Source organism: Mobula birostris, chromosome 21 (assembly GCF_030028105.1).
Source record: "Mobula birostris isolate sMobBir1 chromosome 21, sMobBir1.hap1, whole genome shotgun sequence".
NCBI classification, from domain to species: Eukaryota; Metazoa; Chordata; class Chondrichthyes; order Myliobatiformes; family Myliobatidae; genus Mobula; species Mobula birostris.
In genome coordinates, this window is record NC_092390.1 from 13,369,733 (window position 1) to 13,393,897 (window position 24,165).

The 24,165-nt window shown below is 41.0% G+C and overlaps 1 protein-coding gene across 4 annotated transcripts in view; it reads right to left on the reverse strand.

The window, feature by feature from the left end:
• Positions 1 to 24,165, reverse strand: part of LOC140185599 (uncharacterized) — a 116,442-nt gene that overhangs the window by 63,903 nt on the left and 28,374 nt on the right. For all 4 annotated transcript variants that reach the window (XM_072238991.1, XM_072238993.1, XM_072238992.1 and 1 more), the window contains 2 exons: positions 13,975 to 14,247; positions 7,807 to 7,906 (listed from right to left, as the gene is read on the reverse strand). In XM_072238991.1, coding sequence (XP_072095092.1) covers positions 7,807 to 7,906; positions 13,975 to 14,197 — 323 coding nt within the window. In that variant the 5' untranslated portion in view covers positions 14,198 to 14,247. The remainder of the gene's footprint in view (positions 1 to 7,806; positions 7,907 to 13,974; positions 14,248 to 24,165) is intronic.

The following is a 24,165-nucleotide window of genomic DNA, read 5'->3' on the forward strand; positions in this document are numbered from 1 at the left end:
GCTGCCAGTGACTAGTGGTGTTCCACAAGGGTCAGTGTTGGGATCACTTCTTTTTATGCTGAATATAAATAATTTAGATGATGGAATAGATGGCTTTATTGCCAAGTTTGCAGGTGATACAAAGATTGGTGGAGGGGCAGGTGATGTTCAGAAAACAGGAAGGCTGTATAAGGACTTAGACAGGTTAGGAGAATGGGCAAGAAAATGGCCAATGAAATACAAAGTTGGAAAATGCACAGTCATGCACTTTGGTAGAAGAAATAAATGTACAGACCATATTATAAACAGGGAGAAAATTCTAAAACCTGAGATGCAAAGGGACTTGGGGGTGTTCTGCACAAGGACTCCCAAGGTTAACTTGCAGGTTGAGTGAGTCGGTGGTGAGGAAGGCGAATGCAATGTTAACATTCATTTCAAGAGGTCTTGAATACAAGAGTTTGGAATGTGATGCTGAGGCTTTATAAGGCACTGATGAGGCCTCACCTTGAGCATTGTGAACAGTTTTGGGCTCTTCCTCTCAGAAACGCTGTGCTGGCATTGGAGAGGGTTCAGGGAAAAAGTTCGCAAGGATGATCCGGGAATGAAAGGGTTATCACACAAGGAACGTTTGATGGCTCTGGGTCTGTACTTGCTGGAATTAAGGAGGATGGGGGGGGGGGTGGTAATTCATTGAAACCTTTCAATGTTAAAGGGCCCAGACAGAGCAGATGTGGAAAGGATGTTTCCCATGGTGGAGGAATCTAGGACAAGACGGTACAGCCTCAGGATAGAGGGGCATCCATTTAAAACAGATGCAGAGAAATTTCTTTAGCCAGGGGATGGTGAATTTGTTACCACAGGCAGCTGTGGAGGCCAGGTCATTGGATGTACTTAAGGCAGAGATTGTTAAGTTCTCGATTGGAGACCGCATCAAAAGTTACGGGCAGAAGGCCAGGGAGTGGGTGGAAGAGGGTAAAAAAGGATCAGCCATGATTGAATGGCAGAGTAGACTTGATGGGCCAAATGTCCCAATTCTGCTTCTATGTCTTATGGTCTTTTCCTCAATGTTAACAAGACAAAGGAGAAGATTATTGAATTCAAGAGAACTCAAAACACACACAACCCCCTTTACATCAGCAGCACAGCAGTAGAAATCGAAGAGAGCTGGATTTTGTACATTTATACCCTGTCACAATAGAGAGCATCCTCAAGCTGCATCACTGCTTGGTATGGAAATTGCACTATGGTGGACAGGAAGGCTCTACAATGGGTAGTCAAAACAGGCCAATGCATCACTGGCACTGGCCAACCCACCATCAAGGACATACTTACAGAAGGGTGCTGGAAAAGGGTCAGTAATATCATGAATGATCCCACCCACCCTTCTCATAAACTGTCTGTCCCATTCCCAGAGAGGAGGCCATGTACAAGATCAGCAGAATCGAAAACAGTTACTTTCCCTAAACAGGCTGATTAACACCTCCACTCACTAGCTCTCACCACTGCTCTGTTATTTCCTGTCAGAGTCCTTAAATATATGGGGTGTCAGGGAGGGGTAGCACCTCTGATGGGGGAACATGTCGCATCCTTTTCAGGGCGGTTAGTCCACCTTTGGTCCCCACCTGGCACTCAGCTCTCACCTGTGGCTCCCCGTAGCTGTTTGCATGCGACAGCGGCCACACCCCGGGCAATGGCTTCGACAAGCCGGCTAAACCAGGTGAGGGTAGCCGACGGGTCTCAAACCCTCGGTGAGATAGGGAGTTGTCTATCCCAGCATATGAAGACAGACTCCGGCGGATTGAGCGGACGAGACCAATGGAAGGTCCAACGGTCAAGGCGGCAGTCTCTGCAAGCGTCGTGGAATGTGTAGAGCAGAACAAGACACAGAAGACGTCCTGGTCATCCACTGCTCCTAGTCCCATCTCCAGCTGTCTAGACTCTGTCTTGCCACTGGCCCCAGATGGGAATTGGGAAGAGAGAGTGAGGCTGACGCTGCGCAACTCTCCCTCACTTAAATCCAAATCACACGCTAGTCTCAACACCATCATTATGGTGTCGAGGTCCTCATCGATGTCAACGATGGACGAACAACCTTAAATACGGCCTAGCATCACTTTATGGACATACAATCAATGCTATTTATTTATATATTTTTAAAATTATTTTTATTGTAGTCTTTTTCTAATCTGTTTTTGTGCTGCACTGGATCAGGAATAATAATTCTGTTTTTCTTTACACTTGTGTATAGGAAATGCCATTAAACAATCTTGAATCAATGTCACACGAACACGTGGATGTGATGATCAAATACATTGACTCTCATTGAACACATGAAGTTTGAGATGAACGCACAACTGCAATGGATTATTACTGAAATGAGGTTTATGGTCAAATTCATTGGCAAAAAGTTATTTTATCTATAAAGATCATGCACTTTTAATATTGTTTATTACTGGTTTCCCTCTGGGCCATGGAAGCTTTGAAACAAAATTTAAAGTAAACTGACCTCCTTACGTTAAAGTGATAACTAAAATACATACTCTTTTAATATAACCCTAAGCTACACATTAGTATTCTGCCTTTTCTGATTAGTGATTCCCAAAACGTCTGTGAACTTGTTAAATGTGAAGCTCGGGTGGTTGATGGTTAGTTTGAGTTGTTCTCCGAACTTAGCAATTTACTCACAAACATTTTGTCACTATACAAGGAGACAACATCAGTGTGTTGTTAACTGTGGTGTGTCCTCTGACTGCTTGGCCTTTACACAATTATCAATCAGCTGATTGGTCGTCATTTCAGAAACCATTTGTGATGTGGGAGGAAATCCTGTTGTTGATTCGTTCACCACATAACCAATTAGCAAACTGATTTCTTCCCAACATCACAATCGGTTTCTGAAATGAAGACCAATCAACTGACAAGTATATGAAGGCATTGAGAACATAGTACAATCAACAGTGCACTGACAACATCTTCTCACATGGTGACGAGATGATTGTGAGTAAATTGCCAAGATTTGAGAACAACTCAACCTAACCAATATGGAGAACATTCACCTTACATGCCAGGAGACCCTAGTTCAACTCTGGGTGGAAATACTGTCCTTCCTTGTGTTGTGCATGGTTTTTGGTACTGTGTTTTGCACCTTTGCCCTGAAGTAAGATTGTTTCATTTGGCTGTATTCATACAAGTTCATGTAAGGTTGAATAACAATTGAACTTGATTATTTGTGAATCAAACAAATTCAGCAATAAAGCTATGCTAGCAATACACTGCAAGAAGCAAGGAATGACAACTGGAATAATTATTTATGAATAATTTTCTATGAATCTTGGTAACAACTTGCACATAATCTCGAAGTTTTCCTGAGTGAGGAATTTAGGATAAAAAAATCATTTTGAACCTATGTAACCTCTGGCTAAAAGAATAATTGGGCCTGAATAGGAATTTTTGAACTGAAGTAAACCCTGTCCTCAGCAGTTAGCTAAAAAAAAAAACAACAACTTATACTAGTTCTCCCTTGGTGTGCAGAGACATTAAATGTTTGATAACATTGTACATTGTACCCTTGTTTGAGTAGGGAAAGGAGGACTCACTGATAAGGACAGGAATGAACATCCATCTGTAATTAAGTCAGGGCCTAGCAAAGGGAATAACTAATAAGGAATGGACAGCACATCCATCTGTAGTTGAGCTTTGATCTAGCAGACTCTCTTATCAGTAACTAAGTTTTGCACCAACAGACTTGGTGGGTGTACCAGTTCAAATGACATTTTGCAACAGTAATGTATGGGGCTTACTACGTATAAATATACGGCTGTAACTGGAGAGAGGGGGCCCACTTGTCAGATGGTGGCAGTACTTACATGCCTTCCGTTTGACAACTGGGTCGCGAACTCCTGCAGGAGGGTGCGCAATAAACTGTTGTAACTATAAGAAGCTGGTCTCCTAAGTTTTACTCAGATCTGACTTTAACGGAGTATTTTTAATATTCACCTGATGTGTTGACTGGAACCCAGATTCTATTTAGCTTCATCTAAACTCTGAATACTTACCAATAGATCATCTTCAGAAGACTGAAAAAAGAAAAAATCAAATCCATTCTATTCTGTAAATAATCAAGTGGAAACTGTACAATTGAAGATGGCCTCTAATTACTTATACAATTTCCACTTAATATCTCCAGCATGCTGTTAGACACCAGGGAGAAGCACCTAAAATTAGTCTGAAGGTAAAGTTTCCTTATTGTAGCTCTATTACTGAGGTCATCATGCATTTCCACTTCTTATGTAAATGCTATTGTAATCTTGTGAAAGTAAAATTGTAACAAGCACCAGCAGTCAAAAAAGTGACTACTACACCAACAGAGAAATACAAGGGAAGCATTAAGGATCAGATTCATAGACAAACAAAAATCAGCTTTCAAATAACTGGTCCTTTCCAGAATACAGTGCTGCCATCTTGCAATTTTTAATTGGACTGTGTTCACCACGATCTCTGTAAATTACAGCACTTCTATTTTGCCAAGTACTAAACCTATGAGACAATTTCGTATGGAAGGAAACAACCTCTGAAACTAATGGATTAATGCTCCAAAATCCTACTTAGCAGCAGCCATGAACTTCATTTACGCCAAGAATGTAACAAATCTGTTCAATATTTTAATGCAGCCAATATAGTGAAATTGCTGTGCAATTCTACAAAATTATTTCACCCAAATTAAAAGGAAAAAGTCATAGCCCATTTGGAAATATAGGCCCTACTATACAAGAATTGCAAATATTTTTTCAGAATACACTGCACATAACAGCTTATCTGGTTGACCCAGCTTGTGAAATTCAAAGATTAGGTTTTATCCTAAAAGAAAGAACTAGCATTCACAGAGCATCTTTTACAAGATCAGGACATCTCCAATCATTTCAGTCAGTGAAGTACTTTTGATTATTGTAATGTAAAAGAAAATGCCAATTATTTTTGAGGGAATGATCAGATGAGAATATCAAATATTTCCATGGCATCAAGTACAATTATCTGTTATCTGTATTTTAAGAGATAAAGTTACCCAAGCAATTCCTCTTTCCACCCCACAAGTGGGAATTGGAATGAGGAAGAGGGCTAGCTCCTCAACATTAATTGATTTCAGGTCTGTTCACTGCTATCCTCTGATTCAGCAACACACACAAATGCTGGACAAATTCAACAAGTCAGGCAGTATCAATGGGGGGAATTAATAGTCTAACGTTTTGAGCTGAGACACTTCAGCAGGACTGGAAAGGAAGAGGGAAGAAGCTAGTCCGAATGAAGGATCTTTGCCCAAAACATCAAATGTTTATTCGCCTCATTTTATTGCTCCCTGATCTGCCGAGTTCCTCCAGTATATTGCTCAAGGTTTCCAACATCTGCAGAATCTTCTCCTATCATCCAGTTTTCTACACTGGCAAATGAACGCAGAATCTTCCTGTCTTTATAATTACAACAGTAATTAATAGAACTATTCACTATTCACAATCATATAAAATAGATGTACTGAATTCTGGTCATTAGAGAAAGGGTCCACACCAGACCATCACCATTTTACTTTTCAAATAAAATCTGTAATTTTTCTTTAAATAAATAAAGTAACCAGTAGGAATGCCAACTATAGTTTGTCATATTTGGAGACTTGGTGCAATCAGAGAAAGGGTCTGATAAAGTGTCTTCAAAATGAAACATTAAACCCTTCTTTCCACAGATGCTGCCTGACCTGCTGAGAATTTCCAACAATTCCTGCTTCTAACCCAGGCAAAGAAATTAGTAATTTGGGGTACTGGAGTTGAGAAAAAGTGGAGGCTTGAGAAGGTCATGGATCGCAGCCTGTTTTTTTAAATGAATTTCACAAAATCAAAATATTTGCTCTGGAACTTGTACACAGTTGGTCCACCAGGCAAAGTTGTGGAGATGAATAATGCACAATCCACCTATCTGTACCTTATCTCTCTGTTATAAGACCCGAATTTGAACATTGCGATAAGCAAATATATATGCAGTCATAATATTTCAATGGGGTTCCTAGCTCCACCTGGAAGCATTCCAGGAAGTTTGAATGTGTCCTATTTTATTCACATAGCATTCCTTTCAGAACTAATTCTTTCTTCATACGTCTTATTGCATTTGGACAGCTTGAAGGGGACAATTCTAAATTGGTATCCTCAGGCAGAGCAAACCCGTACTTAATCGTCATTTCAAAATTGACTGGCATGAACTCTCATAGCATCTCTTTCCAAGCTCAGTTCAACAGCAACATTTCTAAATGCCTCCCCTGACCTGGACTCCAAGATAATTATTATATAGAGAAATTTCAGAATGAGGTAACTATTTGGCTCCCAGTGCCCATGTCCACTCTTATAACCACATTCCCTCTTAATAATTAACTTACTAGCTTCTTTACTTCACCTCTCCCCCAGTTTCACCCATCACCTGTCACCTTGTACTTCTTCCTCACCTTCCCTCAGCACCTTATTCTGACTTCTCCCAGTCCTGATGAAGAGTCTCGGCCTGAAACTTCGACTGTTTACTCTTTTTCATAGATGCTACCTAGCCTGTTGAGTTCCTCCAGCGTTTTGTGCATTTTCCCTCCTAATATACTTATATTTGTTTTATAATTACTTATCCATTCTCTTTTTAAATGGCATGTCTGAATAGCCACTCATGGCAAAGTATCCCATATAGTAACACCCTCAAAAACCTATCAAACTTGGGTCTTTCAGTAAGAAACTTGGATTTACTTCCTATTTAATAGAATTACTTAAGTGGCTGCTTTCCTATTGAGGCCAATTCCATTTACCACATTACTATTGCTCTTCACAGTTCTCTTGGAACGTTGGTACTTTATCTTCCAAACCTCACCCCACCCCCACTTCTATCAATATTCTTAACTATTTCTCCACCACATGCAATCATACTAGTCTATCTCAATGTTTTTTTAAATCTCTTTTTAATAACAATTATTCCCAATCTTCTGCTCAGTGTCCAGGACAGTTAAATTTTATCTCCAGTAACTCTAGAACACTTCAGGCATGGACGGCCCCGATTACTCAGTTTCAAAAATCACTAATTAATTCCAGGCTCTATACTTCAAGCAATATCTGTTCATTCTGCTTGGAGGTAAATTTCTGAACCATTTCCAAAATAACTAAAATCATCACCATCTGCATTAGTATTTTAAATATATTTCATAGAAAAAATAAATGAATATTACTTTGGTTTTCCAGGTCCAAATTCTGTGTGGTTATGTACACCGGTACATAACTACGTATTGCAAAGTTCGTGACCAGACAAGATGTAGAAAGCATGCACTGGGGGCCTTGTGCAATTTGAGAACTGTACAGATAGCACACTATTGTACTGGGTAGCTTTGGCTTGACCAGACACACCAACAAAAGGCAAACATTCCATTTCCAGTCTCCTTCTTTCCCATTCATCACACAAAGGTTTATGGGTTTTGTTCTCTTTTAAATGCACATATAGTTTCTCCCCAATGCTGAAATTATGTCAAAAGAACCTAAATTTTAATACACAAATTTGAAAATGCTGAAAATATAGCAGGCAAATATCCTTAAAAATGTAAATATTTTAATTGAGGACTGCTTTAATGAAAGCAATATGATACAAATGGAGTTAATAAAATGCCAAGGTGTAGTAAGTTAAATTTGATAAGTAACACATTGTTGAAGTCAAAGGGGAAATCCCTTAAAATTATTGAGGGCACAGAAATATCCAGTGTTCCTGTATTTAAAAAGGTGATACACTCAAAATGACATAGGTATTTCAGACAATCTTCATGCTTACCCTTTGGCTAAAACAGTAGAGGATGAGCAATCCAGAAACTTGCTTGCAGAAACATTGCCAACACAAGGACTTTTCTTAGTAGACAGATCAAGCACACCATCTGGATAAAGAAATACACATCAATAATCCCAAAATGATAGATATATTGGTAGTGCTCATATCTTTCCCCATCAGACATAAACCAAAAATATTACATAAATAAAATTAATCAAAGATAATAAGCTAACTTTTTGGTGCAAATCCACACTATCAAACTAAGATACAGCATGGTAAGTCTCATAATTTAATGCTCACAGGCTGAAAATAACAAAGCAATAAACAAACTGCAGGAGGAATTTAGCAGGTCAAGCAATATCTGAGGGGTGAGAAAAGCACTTGTCAATGTTTTGAGTTAAGACCCCGCCTCAGGACCAAATTTGTTTGACTTGTGAGTTTCTCCAGCAGTTTGTGAATTTGCTCCAAATTCCAGCATGTGCAGTGCCTACCTCTCTGAAAATAAAGCATCAGGTTAAACTTCCTGCAGCAACACACAAAATGCTTGAGGAACTCAGTGGGTCAGGAAGGAGGTGTGGGGTGGGAGGGAAGCCCCCCCCCCCCAACATTTTCATACTGGTCATTTCCCTTTCCACTCCTGGCTTCTCCCACCAATTCAATATTGAATCCAATTAACTACTTAATCCTGAATGGCAAGTGACTGAACCTTGTAAACCAGCCTTCCGTGCAGGACTTTGTTGAAGGCCTTGTAAAAATCCATGTGAACAACATCTACCAACTTTCCTTCATTAACCTTCTTGGTAACCTCAAGACATTAGATTGGTTAAACATAACCTGTCACACACAAGGCCATGTTGACTATCCATCAGCAGGCCCTGTCTGTCCAAATAGATACATGTCCGGTCCCTTAGAATACCTTGCAATAACTTATCCACACTGATGTCAGGTTTACCACCTTACAATTTCCCATCTTATTCTTAGAGTATTTCTTAAACAATGGAACAACATTAACCATTCTCCAGCCCTCCGGCACTTCATACTTGTCTAATGATGTTTTAAATATCTGTCCTGGTCTCCCTCATGGTCTGAGGGACACCTTATCAGGTCCTTTGGATTTATCTACCCTAATTCACTTCAAACCAGTGAACACTTCTTCTCTGCAATATGGATATAGTTCATGACTTCACTACCCTTGCCTCAGTTCTACAGACCCTGTGTCTCTTGAATGAGTACAGATACAAAAAAAAAATTTCCCCCACACCCCATCTCTTTTGACTCCATGCATAGGTGACCACACTGATATTCAAAAAGGCCAATTTTGTCAATAGCTATCCTTTTGCTCTTAATATACAGTAGCTATAGAAGCCCTTGTGATTCTCTTTCACCTTGACTACAACAGCATACTCTATGTGCTTTTTTTTAGCCTTCTTGACTTCTTCTCAAGTGCTCTCTTGCATTTCTTGTATTCCTCAAGAGCCTCATTTCATCCCAACTGCCTAGGCCTGCTGAGTTTCTAGACCTGCCCAAACCTGATATGCACCTCCTCCTTCCTTACAGGGCCTCAATATCCCTCGATAACCAAAGCACCCCAAACCAGTTAGCCTTGCCTTTTTACTCCAGGAAACAACCTATATCTAATATACACCTGCTAGATCACTTCCGATGGCATTAAAATTGGCCTTTCTCCAATTTAGAATTTTAATGCTAGGAGCAATACTATTCTCTTCTATAATAATCTTGAAACTAATGAAATTATGATCACTAGATCCAAAGTGTTCCCCTACAATGCACTGTCACCTTCCTCTTTTATTGGTTAGAGGAGATTCAGCACTGTACTCTCTAGTTGGGACCTCTATATGTTGAGGAAGGAAAGTATCCTGAACAGTTGTGACAAACTCTATCCCACCCAATCATTTTACAGAATAGGAGTCCTAATCAAAAGTGGCAAGTTAAAAACCATAAATTATCATTCTATTTCCTGCAACTACCTCCCATCTTTCTACAAATTTACTCCTGTAAATCCTGCAAATTAGAGGATAATAATATAGATTAATGTAAACACCCCTTTTCTTTATTTCTCGGCCACCCAAAATGCTTGAGCACATGCAAGTCTTCTCTCAAACATTTATTTTCTCCCTTTGTGCTTTTTCCCTCTCTCCCAAAAATTTTCTGTGCTAGATCATAAAAACTTCCTATTCCTCCATTTGACCACTAGTCCTTGCCACTTTGGATACCCTAGTTTTCGATTTAACATTGATGAGAAAGATGCTCACTTTCTGGTTAACAAAGGAGGTGTTAATAAAGGAGATGATGGTTAATTTCTCCTTTAGATTGGGACATGCTCCTGATAAACATTATAGACCAGCTGTTAGAATCTTTGCACTATTCTTTTAGTGACTTCATAAACAGATATGAGCTGCAATTAATCTTAAATTTCCTTAATTATTAGTAGATTTAATAGGAGACAGTGAAACCACCTATCAAGTTTTAATTAGGAAAAATTAAGGCTTTGTTTTTGGAATAAATGAGGTGCGGTTTTAAGAGTAAAAGTTTACAAATAACACTAAAGAAACAAAAAATGCTGGAGGAACTCAGCAGATCAGACAGCATCTATGGAAAGGAATAAACAGTCAATGTTTCAGGTCAAGACCCTTCATCAGGATACCTTAATTATAAAACATAATTATCATTGAGGAAATCAACTGTTGAGGGAAATTGGAGTCAAAGTTTCAGATTTGATTGCTTCTTCAGCCTTTTACCTCTTACACCTATCACCCCTCCTTCTCCACCCACCCACTATCCCCCCTCACCTGGTCTAACCATCACCTGCCAGCTTGTTCTCCTCACAGCTTATTCAGCCTCAAACATTGACTGTTTATTCCTTTCCATAGATGCTGAGTTCTTCCACCATTTTGTGTTACTCTGGCTTTCCAGCATCTGCAGTCTCTTGCGCATGTCAAATTAAACCCAAATTTTAAAACCTCAATTTGAAATACCACAATCTTCAATCCAAACCCATTTTTATACAAAGAAAAATTATGAAATAACATCCTTCACATTGTATAAGAGCCTAAAACACCAACTCAGTCTACGCTGACATTTAATAGGCATCCGTTAGTCTCGTGAGACCATGGATCTGTGGCTTGGAAGGTTTCCAGGGCGCAGGCCTGGGCAAGGTTGTATGGAAGACCGGCAGTTGCCCATGCTGCAGGTCTCCCCTCTCCACACCACTGATATTATCCAAGGGAAGGGCACTAGGGCCGATACAGCTTGGCACCGGTGTCGTCACAGAGGAATGTGTGGTTAAGTGGCTTGCTCAAGGACACAACACGCTACCTCAGCTGAGGTTCGAACTAGTGACCTTCAGATCACTAGCCCAACGCCTTAACCACTTGGCCATGCGCCAACACTGACATTTAATATCATCAAAACCAAAGCAGAATGCATTGCAAAGCAGAACACAAGTTTTGGAAAAAAAAAATCACTACTGTAATATTCATTCCCATCCAAGCCACCATAAATTATAGAAAATATTACACATATACAAAGTTCCTAGAGTGTCTTAGGATAAAAGGTGATATTTCCTACTCCAGTTTTGTAGGTTTGTAAGTGGTGGATGAAGCCACTGTGAGAACTGCAGACTGTTTCTCAGTTGAGGCAGATGGTGGGCCATTGACTGACAGATGGAGAAACTGTGGTGACCCGCTCTGCCCGTCCTTCTGCATGCCCTCTATGCATCCCAAATGCATGTGCTCAAAGTTCTTAATGCTTCCCTAGATGCTACTTCTCTCCTTTTAATTATTTTGTACCATAAGACATAGGTGCAGAATAAGCCATCAAGTCTGCTCCACCATTCAATCATGGCTGATCCTTCTTTTTCTATCTCCGCCTCAACCCCAGTTCCCGGCCTTCTTTCCATAACCTTTGATGCCATGTCCAATCAAGAACCTATCAATCTCAGCCTTAAATACACCTAACGACCTGGCCTCCACAGCTGCATGTGGCAACAAATTCCACAAATTCACTACCCTTTGGCTAAAGAAATTTCTCCGCATCTGTTTTGAAAGGGCGCCCCTCTATCATTTTGAGCCTTGATTTCCAGGGGTCAGCAAGGATGTTGCATTTCATCAAGGTGGCTTTGATCACAACCTTGAATCTTTTTGTCATTCCACAACAGAGCTCTGACTTGGGTGACCTTCTCAGGAGTCTGGTATCACACAGTAGTGAACGATGTGCACATACAGCCTCAATACTGGGGATACATATTGACCCAAGAGAGGAAACTAACATTGGTTTGATTTAAAAACGCAAACATGAGGAATTCTGCATATGCTGGAAATTCAAGCAGTACACATCAAAGTTGCTAGTGAACGCAGCAGGCCAGGCAGCATCTCTAGGAAGAGGTACAGTCAACTTTTCGGGCCGAGACCCTTCGTCAGGACTAACTGAAAGAAGAGCTAGTAAGAGATTTTAGAGTGGGAGGGGTAGGGGGAGATCAAAATGATAGGAGAAGACAAGAGGGGGAGGGATGGAGCCAAGAGCTGGACAGTTGATTGGCAAAATGGATATGAGAGGATCATGGGACAGGAGGCCCAGGGAGAAAAAGGGGAGGGGGGAACCCAGAGGATGGGCAAGGGGTATAGTCAGAGGGACAGAGGGAGAAAAAGGAGAGAGAGAAAAAATGTGTGTGTATAAATAAATAATGGATGGGGTACGAAGGTGAGGTGGGGCATTAACGGAAGTTAGATAAATCAATGTTCATGCCATCAGGTTGGAGACTACCCAGACGGAATATAAGGTGTTGTTCCTCCAACCTGAGTGTGGCTTCATCTTTACAGTAGAGGCGGCTGTGGATAGACATGTCAGAATGGGAATGGGACGTGGAATTAAAATGTGTGGCCACTGGGAGATCCAGGTGAGGCGACACTTCACCTGTGAGTCAGCTGGGGTGATATACTGCATCCGGTGCTCCCAATATGGCCTTCCATATATTGGCGAGACCCGACGCAGACAGGGAGATCGTTTCGCTGAACACCTACGCTCTGTCCGCCAGAGAAAGCAGGATCTCCCAGTGGCCACACATTTTAATTCCACGTCCCATTCCAATTCTGATATGTCTATCCACGGCCTCCTCTACTGTAAAGATAAAGCCACACTCAGGTTGGAGGAACAACACCTTATATTCCATCTGGGTGGCCTCCAATCTGATGGCATGAACACTGACTTCTCTAACTTCCGCTAATGCCCCACCTCCCCCTCGTACCCCATCCGTTATTTATTTATTATCTCTCTCTCTCTCCTTTTTCTCCCTCTGTCCCTCTCACTATACCTCTTGCCCATCCTCTGGGTTCCCCCTCTCCTTTTTCTCCCTGGGCCTCCTGTCCCATGATCCTCTCATATCCCTTTTGCCAATCAACTGTCCAGCTCTTGGCTCCATCCCTCCCCCTCCTGTCTTCTCCTATCATTTTGGATCTCCCCCTCCTCCTCCCAAATCTCTTACTAGCTCTTCCTTTAGTTAGTCCTGACGAAGGGTGTCGGCCCGAAACGTCGACTGTACCTCTTCCTAGAGATGCTGCCTGGCCTGCTGCGTTCACCAGCAACTTTGATGTGTGTTGATTGGTTCGATTCATCCTTCCAGGGAAACTTGGAGGATTCTGCAGTGACAGTCTTAGTTGATTTTTATTTCAGTGCCTTGAAATGTCTGCAACAGATGATGCAGGTCTCAGGAATGTATCGGAAAGCAATGATCACTTCAGATTAGTAAGACGAAGAGCTATGTACCAAGTTGGAGGTCTTGGCCTTCAATTATCCTTGCCCTTAATTGATCAAATGTTGTACCGATACTATGAATCAATGTCTGTGTTTACACAAAGATGAATGAGATATGTGAATTTGTCCATGTTTTTCAGGATTTTGCCATGAAATTTTATTGTCAGAGGGCCATGTGGCAGCAGGGTCAGGTTAGGATCGGATCTTTGGCTTGTGGATGTTGAATGCAAGGCCCATCCTCCTCTATGCTTCAGTGACAACGCTAGCAATGGCTTGGAATTCAGCCTCTGAGCATATACAGCATTGCTCCATTGCTCACAAATATTCTCTACTTTTTTTTGCTAGACCTAATGAATATTTCAACATTTTCAGCATTAAACTACTGTAAGACTGATTTTGACCCACCTTGATTGTCTGATTCAGAGTTGAATTTTTTTACAGTTAGGTCCAATGGTCTATCTTGATCAGCCATAAGAACCTTGTTGAAAACAGGATTTGGAGCACTGGCACTGAGCACAGGTGTTTTAGATGTACTTTGGTCCTTGTTGCTAGAGAATACAGTAGAGTCCTGAGAAGCGCTAGTTTTTGAGGTATATTCAGTGGCAAACTCCCTGATCATTCGATGCATAATCTCACGAACCACTAAAGGAATAGTGGGGTCCACAATCCACAGATTATCTGCAAAGGCAAGGAAAGCAAACATAACTCATTTTATAGGAAATATACAACAAACTTTACAAGGGTGGCAAAGGTTTGTAGCTGTCTCTTTTGCAGCCCTCGAATATATACACTTTAAGAAAAAAAAGAGCTTGGTGCAGAAATCACTGAAAGCAATAGAATTGTAGAATCATAGGAACAGGCCCTTCAACCAACTTCACTGCTATCATGCACATCTATACTAATCCCACATCAAAGATTCAAAGCCAAATTACATTTATTATCAAAGTATTCAAGGAGTATACAACCCTGAGATTCATCTTTCTGCAAACAGCAACAAGAGCACTACAGAACTCTTTCAAAGAAAACAAACATCCAAAGTGCAAAAAAAAGAACAAATTGTGCAAACAACACAAAACGAGCAAATAACACACTTGCCTGTATTAATGTTGCATCCTTCTTATGCCTTGTTCATTCAAGTTTCTGTCCAGATGCTTCTTAAATGTTGCTATTGTTCCCACCTCAACCACCACCTTTAGCATTGTTCAGATACCAACCACTCTGTGCATAAAATCTATCCCTCAAATCCATTTAAACATCCTCTCTCGTCTTAAATGGCTAGGCTCAAATACCATCTATAAATTTGCTGATGATACAACCATTGTTGGTAGAATCTCAGGTGGTGACAAGAGGGCGTACAGGAGTGAGATATGCCAGCTAGTGGAGTGGTGCTGCAGCAACAACCTGGCACTCAACACCAGTAAGATGAAAGAGCTGATTGTGGACTTCAGGAAGGCTAAGACGAAGGAACACATACCAATCCTCAGAGGGATCAGAAGTGGAGAGAGTGAGCAGCTTCAAGTTCCTTGGTGTCAAGATCTCTGAGGATCTAAACTGGTCCCAACATATCGATGTAGTTATAAAGAAGGCAAGACAGCAGCTATACTTCATTAGGAGTTTGAAGAGATTTAGCATGTCAACAAATACACTCAAAGACTTCTATAGTTGTACTGTGGAGAGCATTCTGACAGGCTGCATCACTGTCTGGTATGGAGGGGCTACTGCACAAGACCAAAAGAAGCTGCAGAGGGTTGTAAATCTAGTCAGCTCCATCTTGGGTACTAGCCTACAAAGTACCCAGAACATCTTCAGGGAGCAGTGTCTCAGAAAGGCAGCATCCATTATTAAGGACCTCCAGCACCCAGGGCATGCTCTTTTCTCACTGTTACCATCAGGAAGGAGGTACAGAAGTCTGAAGGCACACACTCAGCGATTCAGGAACAGCTTCTTCCCCTCTGCCATCTGATTCCTAAATGGACATTGAATCTACCTCACTTTTTTAAAAAATATATACAGTATTTCTGTTTTTGCATGTTTTTTAATCTATTCAATATACATAATTGATTTACTTATTTTTAAAAATTTATTTTTTTTCTCTCTGCTAGATTATGTATTACATTGAACTGCTGCTAAGTTAACAAATTTCACATGCTGGTGATAATAAACCTGACTCTGATTTAAGCACTTTTAAAAAGTGGTTGGCTTAACAAGATATCTTAATCTTTTATCTGGCTTAACCTTTAAACTATTCCTACTAGAGGCAGGAAAATCAACCACTGACATCATAGCTTAGCACAATACTGATTAAAGTACGAGCATTTCTATTTAAAAATAAATATCCTATCATAGCACGTCATTTTATTGCTCAACAAATCTTCCTGTTACACACATCAAAGTTGCTGGTGAACACAGCAGGCCAGGCAGCATCTCTAGGAAGAGGTACAGTCGACGTTTCGGGCCGAGACCCTTCGTCAGGACTAAGGAAGTCCTTAGTCTTCCTGTTAGTTGGATTTGAAACTAAATTTAGTGCAATGTTATCCAATTTTATCATACCTCTCAATATCATATCAACATCTCTGAAGATCTATCCTGGGTCCAACATCTTGATACAATTACAAAGAAGGCACAACAATGGCTATACTTCATTAAGAATTTGAGGAGACTTGGTATGTTACTAAAAACTGCCAAATTTCTACAGGTGTACAGTGAGGACTGTATGAAGGGGCCACTGCACAGGATCAGAAAAAGCTGCAGAAAGTTGTAAACTCATCCAGATTCATCATGGGCAGTAGCCTTTCCACTATCGAGGACATCTTCAATAGGTGATGCCTCAAGGACCCCCATCAACCAGGACATGCCCCCTTTTCATTACTACCATCAGGGAGGTGGTACAGGACCTCGAAGACACACTCTCAATGATTCAGGAAGAGCTTCTTCCCCTCCACCATTAGATTTCTGAATGGAAAATGAATCTATGAACACTATTTTTTAAAATACATTTCTAATGGTAATTCATAGCTTTAAATTAGTGTATTCCAGTTAATTGGGCAATTGGTTAATTGGGGAAGCCACCTATTTGTAACCAGTGCGTGAAAGATATTAAAGTGGAAAAGCCTTGCACAGAGACGATCCTACTCTCTCGGCCTCAGAAGTCAGGATCCAGTGGCACGAAGAATCGTTACGTCTGGCAACTTCCTTGGCTGCACTGGATGGCCGCGTCTTCTTAAGTGCTCTGCCACGCCCTACACACTCCACAGTGCGCTGCTGCAATGCCTTCTCAGCCGTTGAACCCCCAGGGCTTCCTCCGCCTGATCCACCGAAGCAGTCTTCGCATGCTGGGATGAGCAAATCCCTATCTCACCAAGGGTTTCAGACCCGTTGGCTACCCTCACCTGGCTTAGCCGGCCTGTCAACGCCGTTGCCCGTGGTGAGGCCACTGTCGCATGCAAACAGCTACGAGGAGCCACAGGTGAGAGCTGAGCATTGGTGGGGACCAATAGATGATGAGCTACTCCAAGGAGTGCGACAAGCCCCCCCATCTAGAGGTGCTACCCCTCCCACACACCCCATGCACCAACTCTAAAAGAATAAAATCATTAAAGTAGCTGGGGTCCCTTATGTTTATTTGGGACACTATACCATTTAACTGGGGCAGGAGACTACTGCTGAACAGTTTCTAACGGGCATCATTCATATGCATTTGTGTAGTCTTTAGACACTACACTGTACTTAGAGCAATCAGTTTTTAAAATAGCATCTGTTGTGTGTGTTCGTGTTCAAAAAGCAGTGATTTTTGTCACTGCGAGAAATAAGCAGCAAGACAATTCACAACTATTTTGCTCACTACAGTTTCAAGCATTCAGGCTTAGAGATACCAAAAACAGCTGGGAGTGAAAATGAAACAATTTCATGGCTTCAACAAGTTGGGAACTATGAAAAATTTAAAGGTATTGACAATTATCTTTAATCTTACAATGAAAATGAAGATTTGGAGGATGAAATCATAAACAGCATTGTATGAAAGCAATCCATTATCTGCACGAGATGCCTATACCGATTTAGTTCTTTTATAATCATTCAAAAGAAAACATAGGGTGTATGAGGTGTCCAGGGAGGGACAGCAACTCTGGTGAAGAGGCTTGTTGTGGCCATTCTGGGGCAGCTCACGCACCTCCAGTCCCTGCCGGACAGCTCTCACCTGTGGCTCCAAGTAGTTGTTTGCATGCGACAGTGGTCACACCCCGGTACAGTGCTTCGACAACCGGGCTAAATCAGGTGAGGGTAGCTGGCAGGCCTCATACCCTCGTGAGATGGGGACATGCCTGTCCTGGCAGACAGGCGGATGAGATCTACAGCGAGATTCAATGGCCATGAAAGCAGCTCTGCAACACTCTGTGGAGAGTGAAAGGCAACAAAAGGTACAAAAGTAATTATCATCCATTGAAAGCAAGGAAGACTCCAGTTGTGATGCTTGCTTGCATCACTGGACTCAGACTTCAGAAATCAGGAGAGTGTAACTGCCTCAGAAGCTTTTCCACACAGGATTCATGTGATCGTCAAACATGACAGACGACCACCACCACAATGGATCAATTCCTCCATCGGTAACTATTAGGAACTAATACAGATTTATGTACTATAGTACTACTGGTAGTGTTCTAACTTTTTCTGTATTTCACTTAGATACACGATTTGTTACTCAGTTTGTCTTTTTTTTAAAAAATATCTTTTAACTATTTCTATGAAACCGGCTAATGGGGCAGTCACTTAATTGGGCCAATATGTACTGGTGTGGTCTTGTTAGATTTCAGTTAATTGGGACACATTTGTCTTGTGTATTGCAATGTACTGGTGCCACAAAACAACACATTTCACAACATATAACATTCCAGTGCTATTGAACCTGATTGATCTTTCAAAGGCAATGAAAAACATGGAACAAAATAATTTAACAAAATATAAAACAGGGAGATCAATGCTCAATCATATTGATACGCTAGGGCACTTTGAGGTAAAGGAGGAGGTAGTGTTGACTCAAAGAGTATTAAGGTGGACAAGCCCACAGTTTCTGATGGGAGATACCCCATGTTATTGAGAGAGGCAAGAGAAGAGATTGTTAGGGCCTTGACCAGTGTCTTCATGCCCTCTATGCATAGGTGAGATCTCAGAAGACTGGTGAGAAGCTAATGTTGTTCCATTATTCAAAAAGGGAATCAGTGATAATCCAGGAAACTATAAACCAGCAAGTTTCACATCAATAGTAGGGAAGTTACAGGATAGAATTCTTATACTTCATTATCGCCAAACAATTGATACTAGAACGTACAATTAGGGATAGGAATTATGAGCATCTAGAAAACCACTGCCTAATTAGGGAGAGCCAGCATGGCTGTATGGAGCAAGTTGTATCTTACTAACTCAAATGAGTTTTTTGATGAAGTAACAGTGATTGATGAAGGCAGTGCTGTGGATATTGTTTACATGGATTTCAATAAAGCATTTGAGAACATTCCTTTTATGAGGCTCCTCCATTAAATGTATGGGATCCATGGTGAATTGGCTGCTTGGATTCAGAAATGCTTTACCATAGAAGACAACAGGGTGGTGGTGGAAGGGATTTATTGGAGTTGGAAGTTTGTTATTCATGTCGTTTTGTAGGGATCTGTACTGGGAACTTTGCGCTAAGACCATAAGACATAGGAGCAGAATTAATCCACTTAGCCCAATGAGTCTGCCCCACCATTTCATCATGACTCATTTATTATTCCTCTTAACCCCATTCTCCTGCCTTATCCCCATAACCTTTGACACCAAGACTAACCAAGAACCTTTCAACCTCCACTTTAAATATAGCTAATGACTTAGCCTCCACAGCTGTCCACGACAATGAATTACACAGAATCACCATCCTCTTGCTAAAGAAATTCCTTCTCATCACTGTTCTAAATGGACATCTCTGTATTCTGAGACAGTGCTCTCTGCTCCTAGACTCACCCACTATCCTTTCACCATTCTCTCCACATCCACTCTATTTAGGCTTTTCAATATTTGCTAGGTTTCAATGAGATATCTCCTCATTCTTCTAAACTCCAGAGAGTACATGGCCCAGAGCCATCAAATGCTCCTCAGACATCAACCCTTTCATTCCGGAAATCATTCTTGCAAACCTCTTCTGGACCCTCTCCAACAAAATGACGTAGATGAAAATGTAGATGGGTAGGTTAGTAAGTTTGCAGATGATGCAAAGATTGTGGTGTTATGGTTAGCATAGAACACTGGCAAAGTTGGATACAAATCAGTTACAAATATGGGCAGAGAAATGGCAGAAGGCGCTTAACCTGGCTAAATGTGAAGTGTTGCACCTGGTAGGTCAAATGTGAAGAGACAGTACACTGTTAAGGGAAAGAACCTTACATGTTGATAAGCAGAGGGATCTTGGGGGTCTAAGTTTACAGCTCCCCAAAAGTGGCTACACAGGTTAATAGGGTGGTTAAGGCAGCATATGGCATATTTGCCTTTATTAGTTGAGGCAATGAGTTCAAAGTAAATTTATTATCAAAGTACATATATGTCACCGTACACTACCACGATTCATTTTCTTGAGGGTTTACTGAATAAATCAATAGAATAATAACCAATGTAAAACCACACCAACCTGGGTGCTCAACCAGTGTGCAAAACACTAAATACATAAATAATAAGCAATAAACATTGAGAACATGAGACTAGTCCATAGGTTGTGGGAGCGTTTCAATCATGGGGCAAGTAAAGTTGAGTGAAATTATCCCCTTTGGTTCAAGAGCCTGATGGTTGAGGAGTACTAACTGTTTCAGAACCTGGTGGTGCAGATCCTGAGCCTCCTGTACCTTCTACCTGATGGCAGCAGCGAGAAGAGAGCATGCCCTGGGTGGTGGGGCTCCAATCAGGTTCAAAAGTTATGTTACAGCTTTTAAGTTCTAGTTAGGCCTTATCTGGAGTATTGCATATAGTTCTTCCCCATTATAGGAAGGGTGTCGAGGCTTTGGAGAGGGTACAAAAGAGGTTTACCAAGATGCTCCCTGGATTAGAGGGGATGTGCTATAAATGAGAGGTTGATCAAACTTAAGTTGCTTTTTCTGGACCAGCAGAGGCTGAGTTTTATAATCTGATAGAGGTTTATAAGATTATGAAACATATAAATAGAGTAGACAGACGAGATCTTTTTCCAAGGTTTAAAATATCCAATACTAGAGGGTAATGATTTATGGTGAGGGGGGTAATTTCAAAGGAGATGTGAGGGGCAAGTTGTGTGTTTTTTTTAAAAATGTGGTAGGTTCTTGGAATGTACAGCCTGGGGCAGTGGCACAGGCAGAAAGTTAGAGGCTTTTAAGAGGTATTTTGGTCAACATACAAATGTGAGAAATATGGAAGGATATGGACATTGTATAGGCAGAAGAGCCATTTGATTATAATTTAATTGGTTTGGCATAACATTGTAGGCCAAAGGGCCTATTCTTGTTGTATAAAATGAAATGAGAAACTGTTTGCCTTTGTCTTTTGAGCACGTTACAAATTTACTTAGGTATGAGAAAATCAACACCTGCCAAAGTCAGCAAAGCCAGAAACAACATATGGAGGTGAAGCATTGAAACAAGAATATGTCACGTGAAACTTTTTTCTTCTACTGACCCTGTTTCATTGCTCAATAACATTAAGGGCCTAAATGAATGTACCCATGTCTCTTATCATTTAATACACATTGTTAATAATATTCCATGTACAGTAAACTCCATTAATCTCACACATCTGGGACTTTGGTGACGCCATACCAGCAAGTTTTCTAGATTATCAGATTTTTAAAAATTATTAGCACCATCATCACCATGGAGAGCATTTTGACTGGTTGCATAATGGGCTGATATGGAGTGGCCAGTGCACGGGATCAGAAAAAGCTGCAGAAAGTTGTAAACTCAGCCAGCTCCAGCATGGGCACTAGCCTCCATAGAATCCAGGACACCTTCAAAAGGCAATGCCTCAAAAAGGTGGCAACCATCATTAAGGATTCCCATCTCCCAGGATATGCCCACTTCTCATTGCCACCATCAAGGACCTTGAAGCCACAACTTGTTCAGGAACAGCTTCCTTTCCTCCACCGTCAGTTTTCTGAATGGATAATAAACCCATGAGCATTACCTCAGAACTCCCCCCCCCACTCTTTTTGCACTACTTATTCAATTTTCTTTTTTATTTATACTTATTGTAATTTATGTTTGTCATAAATAACAAACTTCATGACATATGGCAGTGATATTAAACCTGAGTCTAATTCACTGCTTTTAGATGGTATAAGATAGATCCTGCTGAGAAAAAAGGGAACACAAGAATTAGCACCCAGGTGCGCAAGATGCTGACCAGCCAGATAACAGATTTTCAAGTTATACCGTATATGTAGATGAGTTTTTAATTTTTGAACTTTTGGACTATGTACCAAGCTCTCCATCCTGCAAAAATAACTTAATTTTAAGATCCATTCAATACCTTAAAAGCTTGAAATTCAATGGAATACAATCCTAAAGTAACTTCTCCTTTTGATTTATCCCTTAGTAGTCCAGGTAATGCCATGTTAAAAAGTTCAAAGTAAAATCTTGAGATTCATTTATCGCAACCATTTATAGGGGAAAAATACAACAGAATTACGGAGGGCAGAGCTTAAGATGATGGCCTCTAGGGCTGGCTGGTGGCACAATGACATCGGTGCCGGACCCGGGAGCAGAGGTTCCCGGTTTCGAAACCAGTCAGGTCTGCTCCCAAGTAAGCTTTCCATCCGTGCCAGGTTGAGTGTCGAGATCGCAACTCGACCTCGTAAAATAAAGGGAAAATGCTGTTAAAATGTCTGTGTGGGGAGTGTGCCACACAGTCTCTCTCTCTCTCATTCCACACCTTGTAAAAAATAAGCCATGAAAAAAACATCATCACGGACGCACGCACAGACGTGCACACATGCAGGCACACGCCAAAAAAAAAGGATGATGGCCTCTAATGTCGACTCCTTTGTTTGCATATTTGGAAACAGCTCAATTTCTATCTTTAATATCTCTCTTTTTCCTTTTCAGGGTTCTTTTGAAGACCCTGACCTGGAGTTACATGCTTACTTCAGTTCTTTTCGATATGCCACAAATGAGGCCTAGAAGACTAGCGTGCCTTCAGGGTGCTGGATTTTCATGGCACTGGAGGTGGGCGGATTAGAGGTCGGTGCCGCTGCAGAAAACTGGTGTGTGTCGTGGGAGTAAACAGATGATCGAAAGCAGCAAGCTGGCTGTTGACTGTGTGCCCGAAGACCCAAGACCTTTGGGCACAGAGCTTGGAAAGCAATGCAACAGATTTCTGAAATCGTAAATCGGTGAATTGTTTTGTTATGTCTCCCCTCTTGCTGTGAAACGGGGCACCTCTTTTCCCCTTATTAGGGAGAGCGAGCCTGTGGTATGTCGAATTACCAAGTGAACAAGTAGTCTTTGGGGTATTGCAAGTCTGGTCTTTATTGATGCTTTACTGCACGCTTGAGTGCTCGGTAGAGGGTGCAGATGCTTTTTTGCTGGTGGGAGGGGAGTCGTCACTTTGCTGTTGCTCATTCGTGGGGGGGAAGGGAGCTTCAGGGTTCTAACATTTAACTGTCATTCATTCTTTGAGGCACTCCTCTGTTTTCATGGATGTTTGTGAAGAAAAAGGATTTCAGGATGGATATTGTATACATTTTCTGACAGTAAATTGAACGTATTGAGAAGTCATGAAAAACTATAGCAAAGACCAACAAACATCTAATGTGCAAAAGGCAGCAAATCATGCCCATAGTAAATTTTTAAAAATTATATTGACAACTTATGTTGCCGAGTCCTTACAACTATCCCTAATACTGATTTTGTCTGGATCTTAGGCTTAACATAATTTAGGCAGAGAGGTACAGAGGCGCTTGTTCTAAAATCCCATGATATGAAACCATTTCACCCATTGGTCCCAGCCCAAATTTTCAAATGTTTACTCTTTTCCATGGATGCTGCCTAGCCTGTTGAATTCCTCCAGCATTTTGTGTGTGTTGCTTTCAATTTCCTGCATCTGTAGATTTTCTCACGTTTGTGCTTCTCTTCTTAGATCTCTTTATCCCTCTGTTAAGTTCATGGTTCAGGTATTAATCCAGAGATGATAACCTTTGAGGTCCTTTCGTTTCATCTCACTTAACCAAGTAGTCTCCAAAAAAACGACTTCTTGCCTCCTCTCTCCCAAGTTGCTGGTTGCAGCACAAACCTTTCTTGTATCTATATACACTAAAAGTGTTACGTTTTAAGATCCTGTTTAAAACTGAAAACCTCCTTGGTTGAATGAAACACCCCAATTGGAATTTTTTAAAAAATCACTCGCCCTTTGCTCCAAATTCTCACTCACCAAAAACTGAACTTCACTTAGCTTTTGTGCACTAAACTACATGGCCACTGTGTATTAGCTATATGGCTGGTTGGCATAGGGTATTTGCGTCCATTATACCCCCTCAACACCAAAATAATCTTTAATTACATGATTAATGGCAAACTTGTATAATCAAAGTAGTTACTATGGATTTGGCAAAAT